General features: G+C 41.0%; 1 protein-coding gene across 2 annotated transcripts; it reads right to left on the reverse strand.

Moving 5' to 3' along the window:
* Window positions 1-13,110: 13,110 nt before the first annotated feature.
* On the reverse strand, window positions 13,111-14,955 carry LOC110762768 (nudix hydrolase 17, mitochondrial-like). 2 transcript variants are annotated; one of them, XM_088247078.1, is made up of 6 exons: window positions 14,737-14,955; window positions 14,621-14,706; window positions 14,149-14,254; window positions 13,968-14,051; window positions 13,711-13,839; window positions 13,111-13,576 (listed from the first exon to the last, which is right to left on the reverse strand). In XM_088247078.1, exons 2-6 carry the CDS (start codon window positions 14,689-14,691, stop codon window positions 13,445-13,447), a joined length of 522 nt encoding a protein of 173 aa, XP_088103204.1. In that variant the 5' UTR covers window positions 14,692-14,706; window positions 14,737-14,955; the 3' UTR covers window positions 13,111-13,444. The 2 variants fall into 2 exon arrangements, with proteins under 2 accessions (XP_088103204.1, XP_021821146.1); XM_021965454.2 differs by having other exon boundaries at window positions 14,621-14,955.
* Window positions 14,956-15,166: the final 211 nt, after the last annotated feature.

Below are 15,166 nucleotides of genomic sequence, written 5' to 3' on the forward strand. Positions count from 1 at the left end.
TTGAAATTACGTGCACTGACGCTGGCGTTAGCCCTGCTTTTCGCCAACGGTAACACGCCACGTGGCGCGTTCTGGTCGCTTCGATCGTTTTTTTCCTCAAATCCAACGGATGTCCTTTTTTTTTGCTTAAGAAATCTGAAAAAATTACAAATTTTTTTTAAAAAATTACAAAACAATTCCACCTACCAATGTTCACTTCCAACACCAAATCCTCATACATTTTCTTCTCCTTCTATTATTTTTCACTTTCTACACAAAATTTTCTTCACTTTCAATTTTCTTTTTTATTCACCATCTTATGGCATCTTTCATCGAAGCCGGAGGGACATGGACAACCATGGAAGATGTTCTGTAGTGTGAGTGTTGGGTCCAAGTTAGTCATTGTCTGGCTACGGGCAATGAGATGAAATTCTGTCATATGTGGAGAAAAATTCATGCCGAATTTTGTGACAGATCGAGTTCGGCTCGTATGGAAATGGCCTTGGCTAGTAGGTGGAAAATTTTGAATAAAGAGTTAGGGAAATGGAGAGATGTGTTGGCAAAAGTGAGGGACAACCATCGAAGCGGCAAAAATCTTGGCAATGAGGTAAATTATTTGTAATTTCCATTTTATTAAATTTAAAGTCCTAATTTTTTTTTTTAATGTTTCTTGCATTTCCAATATTTTTGTAATGTCACTTGCATTTCCAATATATTTTTTAAATATGTTTGTACCATATCTGACCCTCCACTCGTACAACGACACGTGGATCTTATAAATTCTCCCTCGCCACCAAGGACTCCAACGAAGGCACCCTTGGTCCATCTTGGGAAGGTCCCTACGAAGTTGTCACCATCTGCCGCCCAGGAACTTACCGTTTGCGCAGTACCGATGGTCAAACCCTCGGCCACCCTTGGAATGTAGAACATCTCAAATATTACTACAAGTGAACGCCCCTTCGGTCACCACCTTTGTACACAAAGGTCGTACCTTCGGTCGTCACCTTCGGTCATCCACTTTTGTAATCGGTTTATTTTCGAACTCCCTATTCTATACATACGGCATTACCATCCAGCAATATTATATCGAAAATATTCTACATACGACATGCACACATACAGAATTAAGGGACATAGCACATTAACCCGAAGCAAACTTAACATTGATAAATAAAAGGCCACAGAAGGGCCATTTGTCTTTACACGCAGCCATTCGGCATGTTCAAAATAATTACAAACACTGAGAAGTCTAAGGGGCTTCAGGTTCGGCATCAGCGGCTGCACCTTCACATCCAGGACCGGCATTTGCATCCTCGGCATTGGTCGAAGCTTCGGCATTCGGCGCACTGCTTGCGTTTGGCGCAGAGAGGTTCCCTTCCTCCTCACTACTGGATTCGGTGTCGTCGGTTTCCTCGGCCTCGGCATCCTCGCCCTTGTAGGCCTCCACCATCTCTTCGGTCACCCCTTCCGGCAGCGGTGGTGGATCCCGGAGGAAGTTCAGGTTCAGCTTCTTGTCAGCATTGTACCGTTTGACTCGATAGAGAAAGTCGTCACATTGCTCCATGACCTCTTTATCCACCAAACGCGTAAACTCCTCCGACGATCGGTAGTCAGCAACGGCCTTCGCCTTCTCCTCTACCAGCTCCTTGGCATGCGACCGCTCGGCCGCATCCATCGCCACCTCTACCGCTGCCTTAGCCTCATGGGCAGCCACCACGTCCAGCTCGGTCGCCGCCAGCTTCGACGTCAGCTCAGCAATTTTGGCCACATTCTCCTCGGCACGCTGGTCCGCCTCTTGCAGCATCTTTCCGGCATCAGCGATCTTCGAACGGCCCTCTTCAAATCTCTTTTGGTACCGTTCGGCAGCATTCACAGCTCGCTTCGCGTAGAGCCACATGTCCATATTAGCCTGCCACACCAACGGACACATTAGTACATGCCGAATCGAAGTATCCTTGAGAAGCTACAAATCCTACACTTACCGCTGCCTGGAGACGGAAGGCCCGACCGGTTTGTTCACGCAACGTCTTCGTTGCCAGTTGCTCCAGCTCAGCCAGCTCCATCTAGGCACCGTCAATCATACAGTTGATGAACGGCACCGCCTTCCGAGGACACACGATGTTAACCGGTCCCTCCTCCCCCTCCACCTCATCATCAGGGATTAGCACCGATGTCCCCTCGTTTGGGCCCCTTGGCCGTTTCGGCAACGGCGTCACATCGATGGGACCCTCGATCTGTCGTTTGCCCGTCATTTGGAGGTGGGCCTCCCGAACGACCTCTGCCTCCGCCGCCCTCTTCTCCCTGCGGCGATCAGCCACCGTCTGCTCATCAGCCGACGTCCCTCCCGCTGGCCCTGCCGTCCTCCTCTTCTTCGGCCCGGGGGACTGAACCTTCTTCGTCTTTGGCGCCCCTTGCCCCTCTAGACGCCTCCTCGTCGCCTCGCTCATAGGCCTCCCTCCTGCCACTGCAAAACAAAAAAAAACACGAAGTCAGACAGGAAACGGCAGCATCGGAAAATCGACAAAACAGACCCTGCCGAACAGCATCTCTTACTTTGCCTTTTTTCTTCTTCCTCTTCCTCATTCACCCTCCGATCGTGTTCGGCCCTACCGATCAGGCCTGCCTTGAACAGATTCCGAAAGTAGAGCAGCTCCTTAAAAAACCGATCTTCTTCGGCAATCTTCGCTCTCACCCTCTCGATTGCTTCAATCTCTCTGATCGGTGCGGCCGGCCGTTTCAAGGACACTGAAACCAAAATACAAACGGTCAGTACGCAAAAAAAAAAAACAAAAAAAAAAAACTATTGACCCTGCCGAATGGCAGGTTCTACCCTACCGACTGTCTGGAAGGACGTAGGAATCCTCCTCTCAACGATAACTCCGGGTGCCGATTCCCAATCACCGGAGACAATCACTCGACGCTTACGCCACGTCTTTTGAGAGCTCGGCACCCCCACCACAAAGTGCCCACGCTGCCCTGCCGAGAGACAGTTGGACTGAACCCACCCTCCATGATCGGCACTCTTTGCCCTCGTCACACTGTACAGCTGGGCGAACTGTTCGTAGCTTGGCTCCCCCTCACCAGCCAAGCTGAACGCCGTGATCGTCCCGAGCAGCGTAATCCAAAAGTTTGGGTTATACTGCCCTGGTGCATAACCGATCGCCGCCAGGATCTTTTGCATCGAATGCCTTAACGGCAGCCGAAGGCCATGCTTAAACACGTCCGTGAAGAAGACCACCCCCTTGTCATTGTCACTAAGCGACTCTAAGGGCTCCAGAATTCGCATCCCTACCGATTCCGGAATATTGTACTCCGACCGAATCTTAGCCAACTCGGATTCGGTCAGTGTGTTCGGCTCTAAGTCATCTACTCCGAACACAGGCTCCGTGGGCTTCGCCATCGGGATCCGTTGCCTACCCCTGACGACCCTCAGCACCCCTTCCCCTGGAACGGCAACAGAGACGCCACCCCCAACGGCCTCACGACCCGAAGTCGAAGGCTCACCACCCCCAGGGACTCTCGTTGAAGTGCCCCCAGCCTCGGCACGCTCTCCTGCCCCCTCCACTATCTCACAGCTCGAAGAGCTAGCAGATTCAGAACTCCCACTCTCTTCGGCAGAACTCCCCGAGGACGACTCATCCTCGTATGCCCTCGGACTACGCCTACGCTCGGATTCGGTATCTGACATCTACAAACAACACACGAACGTACACTAAGGGCTATGCTAGAATCCAAATCCTATTCTACCTCCTAAAAACACTATGTTCATGCGTGTTCATGCGTGTTCATGCTCGTTCATACATTGTTCAAACATAAATTCTTGAAATTCAACACTTTGATCCATGGGAATATAAAAACACGGCAACATACCTTGTTTACACGGTGGCTCAAGCTCGCCGGAAATCGCCTCCGCCTTGTTCAACCTCGCCGGAAATCGCCTGCTCAGCCTTCGCACGGTTGCCGGAAATCGCCTCTCACAAGCTCTCTTTGCTCTCAAAATTTTCAAGTATTTGAACTCTCGTCTCCTCCTCACATTTATAAAGCCGATTTAGCATCGGGATACGAAATGAGGCGGCTCTTCACAGCCATGCCGACACGTGTCACGCATGCATGGGGGAGACCAAACGTCAGTTGCAACGCTTCCAATCCTCAGAGACGCTTCAACTTCCCGAACGTGGCAAATCTAGCCACCTTCGAGCACAACTCCACTAACGAACGGCAGGCGCACATTGATGAGTCTTCACTCACCTCTCGTGCCGAACGGCAGGCGCACATTGATGAGTTCTCACTCACCTCTCGTGTTGAACGGCAGGCGCACATTGATGAGTCTTCACTCACCTCTCGTGCCGAAAAGCAGGCGCACATTGATGAGTTCTCACTCACCTCTCGTGCCGAACGGCAGGCGCACATTGATGAGTCTTCACTCACCTCTCGTGCCGAACGGCAGGCGCACATTGATGAGTTCTCACTCACCTCTCGTGCCGAACGGCAGGCGCACATTGATGAGTCTTCACTCACCTCTCGTGCCGAACGGCAGGCGCACATTGATGAGTTCTCACTCACCTCTCGTGCCGAACGGCAGGCACACATTGATGAGTCTTCACTCACCTCTCGTGCCGAACGGCAGGCGCACATTGATGAGTTCTCACTCACCTCTCGTGCCGAACGGCAGGCGCACATTGATGAGTTCTCACTCACCTCTCGTGCCGAACGGTAGGCGCACATCGATGAGTTTTCACTCACCCCTTGCAACAATCGGCACATCATGCCGTCTCTTATCCAAGCTAACTCCCTTGGGCACTTGGGGGACTACATACCACCATCGGCAATTATGGGACCATTGTGTCCGGGTCAGAATGCCGAATACACATTCAAGTCCCCAACCGAGAAGCTTCTCAATCGGCAACTTGGGGGACTACTGTTTGTACCATATCTGACCCTCCACTCGTACAACGACACGTGGATCTTATAAATTCACCCAAGCACCCAAGGCCTCGGACAATCGGCATCGGCCACCGATGGCATTGTCTCAAAGCTGCGAACAGCCACTACGAGCCCAACTTGTCTACAATCGGCATCCCCTACCGATTGTAGAGAATCAACCTCGAAGTACCCGCCCAAAATATCTAAAGACTCGTGTCGACCTCAGAAGGCCCTCCCACGAGTCCCATATCGAAAATGAGCACTAAGAGCATACTAAATGTCCTCTATAAATAGGCCCATTCCACTACAATACAGGGGTAAGACTTTTCAGCTTGACTTTTATACTTCTATATGGTCAACAGCAAGAGCTCTTAAAACAACAAACTTACTTCGGCGTCGGAGGGTCTTAGGCTGGTTCCACACCGGTTCCATAGACCTTACAAGTCTCGACTTCTTTCTATTCAGGATCGGCATCCAAGGACAGGAAGAATCGGCATCCAATATTCAATCGATCTCTCGATCGTCCACCTCGATTGTAAGTTGCACTCATCTCTATCTGTTCAGATTTAGCGCCAACAAAATATTTCTTGCATTTTCAATATATTTTTTTTATGTCTTGCATTTTCAATATATTTTTTTTGTGTCTTGCATTTTCAATATTATTTTTTTAAATAGATTATGCAAGCAAAAATGTGGTTCGGTGCCATTGGGCAAGGCAGAAAATCTTTCAACCATCAACAATGTTGGGAGGTGGTGAAAAATTGCAAATGATTCAGAATTATTCCCACGAGTCCGACCGTTGTTTTGAATGAGACGCCACTCTATGATTCAATGGCATCGGATTCGCCTTTGAATTCCCCGATGAGTCAAGACTCACTAATCCAAAAGGAGTCGAGGCTTATTGGTCAAAAGGCGGCGAATGCGAAGAAAGGGAGTACTTCCAGCAATGATACTGCAAAAATTTTGGTGCAAATGGCACCATGAGAACTGAGTTAGACATGAAAAAAGATGCGAACGAGAACCCAAAATCTTATCCGAAAATCTTCTCCAAATTAATTGTTTAGGTAAAAAAATAAAATAAAAAACGAAAAGTGAATAGTATTTGCCCTTTGCCATGGCAATGGGTGGAAACATACATTATTCACATGAATAGTATCTGCCATTGCCTCCCTGTGCCCTTTGCCATGGCAAATGGGTGGAAGTGCTCTTAGGAAGTTGATTTCCCCACTCCCCTTTTCTCCACTTACACTCTCTTTTGCTTTTATTATTTTTTAATCAATTTGGTTCTTTCTCTTTCCTATACTATCCTTACCCTACATTAATTTCTTTTTACTTCACTTTTATATTAGTTTTTTTCTTTATACTTAATTTTCCAACTTACACTCCATTTTCAATATTAAAGGGAAAAAAAACTTAATTTTTCAATATTAAAGGGAAAAAAAAACTTCATTTCTTACTCGATTAAAGGAAAAAAAAATACTGAAAATGGAGTGAAAGTTGGAACATTAAGTATAAAAGAAAAAAAAAACTAATATAAAAGTGAAGTGTTAGGAAAGAGAAAGAACAAAATTGATTAAAAAGTATTAAAAAAACAAAAGGGAGTGTAAGTGGAGAAAAAGGGAGTGGGGAAATCATATCCCTTAGCTTATTGGCAAATTTAGTGTCTGTGTTTTCAATTTGGCCAATCTAATCTATGTGTTTAACATTGTTAGTCAATGTGATTAATACGTTAAACTACTGCTAAAATTAAAAATATATATATAAATATTTGAATTTAATTTAAAAAACAATTAAAAAATAAAAAAAGATTTAAAAGCTCAAAAAAATTAAAAAGCAAAGGATCTCAATCGCAACACCCCTTCTCTTCTCCCTTTCTCCCCACCTACTTTCCCATCCACACCCAAAAGCCCCAAGCCACAACCACGTATGAACTCTAATCCACCCTAACTTGAATGATATTTTATTAATAACACATGAATATATATATATATATATATATATATATATATATATATATATACAGAAATTCTCTTATGCGGACATCCGGATGTTATTATTGTGCGGACGCCATGTATTTTGTACTACCCCTCTTTGCTTTCCTACCTATTTACAATAGAATCCGCACGATAATAACCCGCACGATAATAACGTGCGGACATCCAGATAAGAGAATAACTGTATATATATATATACATGAATATTCCTTGTACAATAAGAAATCCTACTATCTAGGAATACCATCTAAGGTAAGGATTGGATATGAATCAATTAATAAAAACTATAACTAAAATGTGAAAAACATTTAAATAAATAAAATAAATATTTCACATAAAATATTCAGTGGAAACGACAACATCTGAAATCTTATAATTTTTACATTATTTTACAAGTTAGAACTACTCAAGAGTTCACTAAAACAATAGCTCATTATTCACCCACAAGCTATGTACACAATATACTATATAGATATGCCAAAATCATCACAAGCTCTAGATTTCAGGTTTAGTACCTGCAAAATTTGTTAGGGGGTGAGCAAAACCACCGCTCAGTAGGGACATAAACATTTTCACGATAAATTGATATAACTAAATTAAGTGACATATAATCACACAGCCAAATATCACATTAATAAAATTAATGCATGAATGCTCTTCATCTAATCCCATTAATTCATATAACTGGACAAGCAAACCTGCACGTCTCATACCATGCTTATACCACTTGGTCCCGAATGCCCATTTATATGAACTAACTCTCATCTCAATCATCCCATAAATCCCCTTTTGTTAGTCATCTTGTCTAACTCCCTGTTACCAGTCCCGTATCACCCAATAAAAACCATGTGCACTGTGGGATCCCTGAGATTTGGAACCTGCCAAGAGTTAGACTTAACTACACAAAAGATCATTTCCATTACCCTCTTTTTCCATCATTATTTTCTCAACATAACAATTCTAGCCAATTTCCATGACATGATAATTATGGCTTTCACATATCCTTGACAACAATGTAACCATTTAAAACATCACCAATGTATATATAATTATGCCAACATTGTTCAAATAGTTAAGAATACGTAAACATCCAATACAAGGAACGTCAACCAAACTGTAATACCATGCATAATATAATGCTCACGAAATTTAATTAAATCAATCTCTGTAAAAGGCCTCCAAGATACCCCTACCTCGATTCCAAAGCCAGCTCAAAGTTTAAGAAAACACAAGCTAAGCCCTATATCTCCTCCAAGAGTTTCATCACCTCTCTCTCTCTCTCTCTCTCTCTCTCTCTCTCTCTCTCTCTCTCTCTCTCTCTCTCTCTCTCTCTCTCTCTCTCTCTCTCTTTAAAAGAACTATCACTTTACATGGAGTGCATGCTATATCTAAGTTTTTGTAATATTACACTACTTCACAAGACTATCTAATATGTGTGTTTCAAAAGAACCATTGAAAAGTCCTATTTATACTATAAAGAGGCGGCAACTGAAGGCTTTTGATTGGTGGAATGTGAGGCTGATGATATGCTTGACTCCAAGATTATCCAATTGTCCCCTAATACAAATAGCTCATGCTTTAAACAAAGGCTTAGTCATCTAGGTAGACACTTGTGAAGAAACTAGGGTAGTGCATGTGGGTAAGATTTGATGTAAATACTGCCTTAAGTGATAAAGCTTGTACGTGGCATCCCTTACAAATCCAATTATGTATCAAACAAATAAGTATTATTATAATAGTATTATTCTTAATAATTATTATAAAAGTAACAACTATATATACATACTATGTGGCAAGATAAATATATATATATATATATATATATATATATATATATATATATATATATATATATATATATATATATAATTATAACCAATATAAATATATAATCAATTAAACATAATTTAATTTATAAACCTAAATAGATAGCAAAACATTTAATTTCCTAAAATATTAATATATATATATAAATAATTTTAAAATACAGGACTTCACATAGTCGCGGTTGGTGCATGAAACGACTCAGGACACGTACGAAATAGGTGATGTTCGGCAGAGTAATAGTTAGATAAAGCAATCATCCTACCAATCTTCTGTATTTTTCGAGATCTCTGAGTAGTTCACCTTTGTCAAAAAGCTTGGCTTCCTCCATTGAAAAATCAATTGGTCAAGCACCCAAGAACCCATAATCCTTGCGTATTTCAAGTGCATACTTTCTTTGTGAAACATAAATGTCTTTCTTAGATCAGGAGACTTCAATACCCAAAAAATATTCAAATCACCTAAGTCATTTGTACGGAAATGAGTGTGTAAGAAACTTTTGAGAGAATTAATTGCATCAATATCGTTTCCTGTAATTAGAATATTTTAACATAAATTAACAATGCTATAAAAGACTTGCCATCTTTGCAGGTGAAGAGAGAATAATCGGCTTTTGACTGAATAAAACCAACAACAAGAATGACTTCAATAAACTTGGCAAACCATTGTTGAGAGGCATGTTTGAGTCCCTAAAGAGATTTGTGAAGGCAACACACTAGATTCTCCCCCTGTCGCCGAAGACCAAGAGGAGGAGACATATAAATTTCCTCATGTAAATCACCATGGAGAAAAGCATTATGGACATCGAGTTGATGGATAACCCAATGCTGACTAGAGGCGACAACTAAGAGACAACGGACTGTGATTATCTTAGTAGTGGGAGAAAAAGTTTCGTGATAATCAAGGCCCTCTGTGGGAGTGAATCCTTTGGCAACAAGGCAAGCTTTAGCGTTCGATAGAACCATTAGCACAATGTTTGATCTTGTACACCCACTTGTAGTCAATGGGAAATTTGTCAGGGGACAAAGCAGTAAGTGTCCAAGTGTGATTAGCAGCAAGAGCAGCAAGTTCGGAGTCCATAGCCTCACACTAGCGAGGATCACTGTTAGCTTCTGTAAAAGAAGAAGGCTTCACACTTCGACTAATGGAGTTAACAAAAGAAAGATGCTTGTGTGAGTTTTGATGGTAAGAGAGAACATTACAGATGTGAAAACGAGTATCTAGTGGTGGACTGGTCAGTGAAGAGTAGGAATCGTGTGGGGGTAGAATCATCTATAAGTAAACGAAGTCCTTGAAGCATGTGGAGGGTTGCTTGATACAGGATGAGGTACAGGTCGGCTAAGGTTGTTTATGTGACAGCTGGGCTAGGGCTAAGTCGTTGTGGGGTGGGGCCTGGGTGCGGTCAGGAGAAGGTGGGTCCATGGGAATAGGGATGTCAAGAGGCAAGGCGGTGTTGGGGCTTGTGTCGGATGGAGGACAGAGAAAGAAAAAGGGTCAGTGTTGGGGGCGAAGGGAATGGGTTGGGGAAGTCTGGGCTGATGGAGGGCAATAAATATAGTGGGTCCAGTGTTATGTGTAGGTGTGGGTGTATCATGAGTGGAGAAGTAGATGAGTCTATAAGCCACATCGGGTTCCAGGGAAGTCAAAAGCCACGACATCTATGAATCCAATTTTATTTTTGGTATTAAGAGAGATGCCCATCGATCGAGACCAAGTATTGTAGTTGTCACCATTAAGTTTCTTTGAACAAAGAACCAATCTGGGGTGGTCTGAATGGTTGAGAAAAAGAGGGTCAGCAGCTTCACTGCCGCCCTTTGTAGAGGAACTATTGTCACCCATATGTGAGAGACGAGAGAAAGAAAAAAAGGAGCTAGGTTTTTGAAGCCAACTCTGATACCATGTAGAAAAAGATATTTGGCTTGAATGATATTTTATTAATAACATAGGAATATATACTCGAGTATTCCTTGTACAATAAGAAATCCTACTATCTAGGAATACCGTTTAAGGTCAGGATTGGATATGAATCAATTACAGATTTCTTTCCTATCTAAAATATATTTACTTTCTAACACAATAGGATCTTCCCCAACTCAACCAGTCCCTCCCCTCCCCAAACACGCCCATCCTGTTTTTCTTTTTCTTTTTTCTAGTGCTATGTTTTAGTGGGATTTTCAGAGACAAATGGAGCCTTGTAATGTATTTAAAAACAAAACCTTATCATGGCAAGAAGACAAGGAGGAGACAATGGCTAAAGACTTTAGCAAAAGGTGGAGTTTAATATTGATGGGTGAGTTGGAAAGGAGGAGAGAAGATGAGCAAAAGAAAAGGGGACATCAGCCCATGGAATGGGGAATTCAACATTTTTTTAGAGAATTGAGGAGATATTGGAGCTAAAGAGTTGGATAAGGAAGACAAGGTGCAGCCAAGCAAGAAGTGGAAGAAGATTTCCACCATTGAAGACCTTGAGCTTCCATCACTTTCACAAAATCTGTAAATTCTTTCTAGTTATATTTTGAATTTGTGTTTGAAATAAGTATAAGGAACTAAACTCCATAGCGTGGGCTTAGGTTGAAGCCCTTAACATGAATACTCTATTGTTTTGATGCTTGAGTTTATGAATTTCTAGATGTTGTGGATGAATTCCCATTCACTAAAATAATCTATCCTTGATGTATTTTTTCTTTGATTGATCACCTTTGAAAGCATGCTTCTTGAGATTGTTGGGATTATATGTACCCTCATGTTTTCCTAAGCAACAAATTGATGAAGTAAGAATCATCCATGTGAATTGGTTTCTTGAATGCCTAATGTAAACATCATACTATTAGGGTTCTTGTGATGTTCATATTCTCTTTAAACTTAATGAATTTTTCATGTAATTAAATCGAAGTACTAAGCATACCTAGATTGATTATAGAAAATGCACGAGTCTTGTAGCACTAGCTCCGCACTGTACTTATATTAGAGAGAATCCATGTGTCTTGAGCCACTAGATCAGGTCTTGATTGCGAACATCTTCATCAACACATTTAGAATTCATTACTTGAGTGTCCATAAACATGGGTAGGATTGTTTAGGGTGGATTCCAAAAACCCTAGTGTTTGTCACATTTTAAGTCAAAATTAGAGTTTGGTTACATTTAAGCATTAGAATTAGGTCACTTGAATCAAACCCCAAACCCCCCCAACCAAACCATTTAGTGTGTGTGTGTGTGTGTGTGTGTGTGTGTGTGTGTGTTTTTGAAACGTTGTGTATTTTCTCTAATGTATTCTGCTCACTTCCGTAATTGTTTTTGACATTTGGTCCTTGTTGAGTTCTTCCATTTCCTGTGCTGAATCCAACCATATAAAGAACGTGAAATTTGGATAAACGGTTGGAAAGTTATAGGTCAAATACTAGACAGAGATTGAAGCTGAAAACAGAGCACAGACTCTGCTTCAAAACAACTAGTCGTCACTGTTAACGCAACCGGTCACCTTTCATTTTGGTTTTCAGATCACAATCTGTTTCAAAACGATCGGTCGAGAACTATTCACCAGGCGATAAACAGGTGATAAATAGGTGATACAGTGGTGATACAGTGGTGATAGAAAGGTGATAAATGGGTGATAGAAATTGCTGTTTGTGTTTATCTTTGCTTTCTTGTTTTGTTTCATTTCTTTTACTTCTCTTTATTCACTCTTAGCTCCCAATTTGCATTTTACATGTGTATTGTGTTAAATAAGTGTTCTTTATGTACTCAAACTAGAACTTTTAGTAAGTCAATTGTTCCTCGTGGGATCGACCCCGTACTTGCAAATCTATACCCCCAATAGATTCGTGCACTTGCAGGTATTTTTAATTGGATGGTTAGCACATTAATTTGTGTCAATTATTAATACAACAAGGTTTTCAAAAGTGAAGTAAAAAGAGAAGAATATTATCACGTTCATTTAACGGAATGGGTCACATTGGCTAACGATACCAAATTGGCCAAACTAAAAACACATGGATTAAATTGGCCACTATTTTAGCATTTAAGCCTAATTATAATTGTGGGACACAAATTCTACAAGTTATATGCAATGTCTCACCTATGATGCTCAAGTTAAACAAGAAAAACAAGAAACACGATTCTTGGGCTTAAGTCACCTTTACCTTTGATGACTGAAGGTCGTAGAATTTAAACTGTTATCAATGAATTTGACTACTCCAATCGATAATCAGCACATGTCGTGCAATGATTGGCACGTTTTAATTCCCATCGGGAATCTGTTGACTTTTGGTTTAACTGATGAAGAAGATGAGGATTTGCGGCGTGCATTGGCCTTTTCGATGGGAAGCATGAAGGAGATAAGTACTGGAAGTAAGCATGTCCTGGTTCTTTGAAGCATTAGTTACCAATTTTCAGAAGTTTAAATTGTAATTAGGCTCAGACAGAATCAACAACAACAATTCGTAGATTTGTAGTACTTTTGATAACATGAATGAGACAAGTAACTCGCTTTTTCTACAGTTGCTCTATAACATATCAATCTGCTCTCTCATCAGAAGGGGAGGAGAGCTAACTAATATAAAAAAACCCAATGACAACACAAAACTAAAAACTAATTTCCCTTTCTTACACTTTTGTCTGCCTGAGGTTTGCCCTATATACAGTCCAATCTTCTGGCTGTATACGGAAACTGCTTCTGATCAGCAGTGTCTATGTACAAAATAATGGGAAACTTTTTAATGATTAATCAACTTAAAGAGCAAGCCAGTGCATCTTCTTCCTCTTGATTCTGTGCTGAGGTAAGCCGTTCAACCAAAATGTCCAAGGCTTCCTTCATCCACCAATGCTGACAAGCTTCTCTAGCTTTCGCAGCACTCATCTGCATATCAAATAATTTCAGTTTATATATAATTTTACAACTCATTTTCAAGAGGGTATATGAAAATACTATTAGCCAAAACTTTAAACTAGAAAAAATAAAATAAAAAGTTCACAGCACGAGCAGCAGCATACCCAGATTCTTTGACGAACGTTCTTTTCGGGCCATAGATCCAGTTGCTCCTTCACTAACAAAGGGAACATGTACCCTTCATAGTATGTCTCCTGGCTTTTGCTCATGAAACTCCATTTTCCCAATTCACACTGCCATCATATACAACATCAAATTAGGTCAAAATTTTTGCCAGAAATGCAAATCTATTATTCTTATCATGACTGCAACAAACTCTATTATTTAGAGGCAATCAAAAGCGAAGAAAAACAGTACCAACCTCAACATTGCCCACAACACCCGCTTCTTCTAGTGATTCTCGTGAAGCAGCTTCTTCTACGGATTCATCAAGTTCCCAACCACCCTATCGAACAAAATACACAGTTGAATTTTTTAATTGGAAAGAAAGTAAATAAAAATGAAAGAAAATGAAGACTTGGAGTTGGAAGTAGCAATTATACCTTAGGGAACATAAATGCATTGCCTTTCTGTGAAGTGATCACAAGCACTTCCAATTCATCGCTGATCGCACCATCACTGCCATTTTTGTATCTATAAGGAATGCATCTGCAACATTAAACAAATAAATAAATTATACAGCCATTTTTTTATTACCATCACAGAGAAATATATATGTAGCTCGCTGATCAATACTGAATTGCACAAACAAGAAGAACATCAATAATTGTTTAATTATATGGGCAGACAAGGTAAAAAGTAAATCATTGTTGGAAAAAAAAACAAAAAACAAAAAAGAGAAAAGCTATAATCCAAATGGACTAAAATACACATGGGTTCCATTTGATAGGACCCACGAGCCCACCACCATTATGATGAGAATGAATTGGAGGAGGAGTCACAGCCACCAACTTTTTTCAACATAGCAAAAGCCTTGTCAAGAAAAGCTCAAAAAGAAAATAAAAAGAACCTCACCCTACGACTTGTCGGCGGCCCATGTTGTACCTCTGCAATTCCCTTCCCGTCCGAGCAACCAGACAAGCCATGTCAAAAAAGAAGGGCTTCTTAATTAACACAATTCTGAACCAAACTACAAAGAGGGGAGGATCAAGAAAAAAGGTTTGCTTTAAAAATATATGAATTATAGGGGTTTGTTTTTGTTCTGTTATTATCCGAATACCAAAAAAAACTTATGAGTTATGATGAATAAGTATTGCAGGTTTATACAGAAATGCAATGGTTGGAACTAATTGGGTTTATATATAAAGAGGCCTCTGTGTAACTTCACGTTTGGAGGCAGAAATAGAGAGAGGATGGGTTGGCAAAAACACCAACTGCCTATATATAGAAAATAAAGGCACTGATGGGTACCGTTTGGAAATAACGAAAGGAAGTTTGATGTTTCACCAAAAAAACAAAAACAAAAACAAAAATAAAATCAAAAACAATAAAAAAATAATAATAATAATAATAGAAGGACGAGTATTCTATATTGAGTAGGTCCTAAAAGAGTTGCGGTGA

The sequence above is a fragment of the Prunus avium genome, chromosome 1 (assembly GCF_965620075.1).
Source record: "Prunus avium chromosome 1, drPruAviu1.hap1.1, whole genome shotgun sequence".
In the NCBI taxonomy this organism is placed as follows: domain Eukaryota; kingdom Viridiplantae; phylum Streptophyta; class Magnoliopsida; order Rosales; family Rosaceae; genus Prunus; species Prunus avium.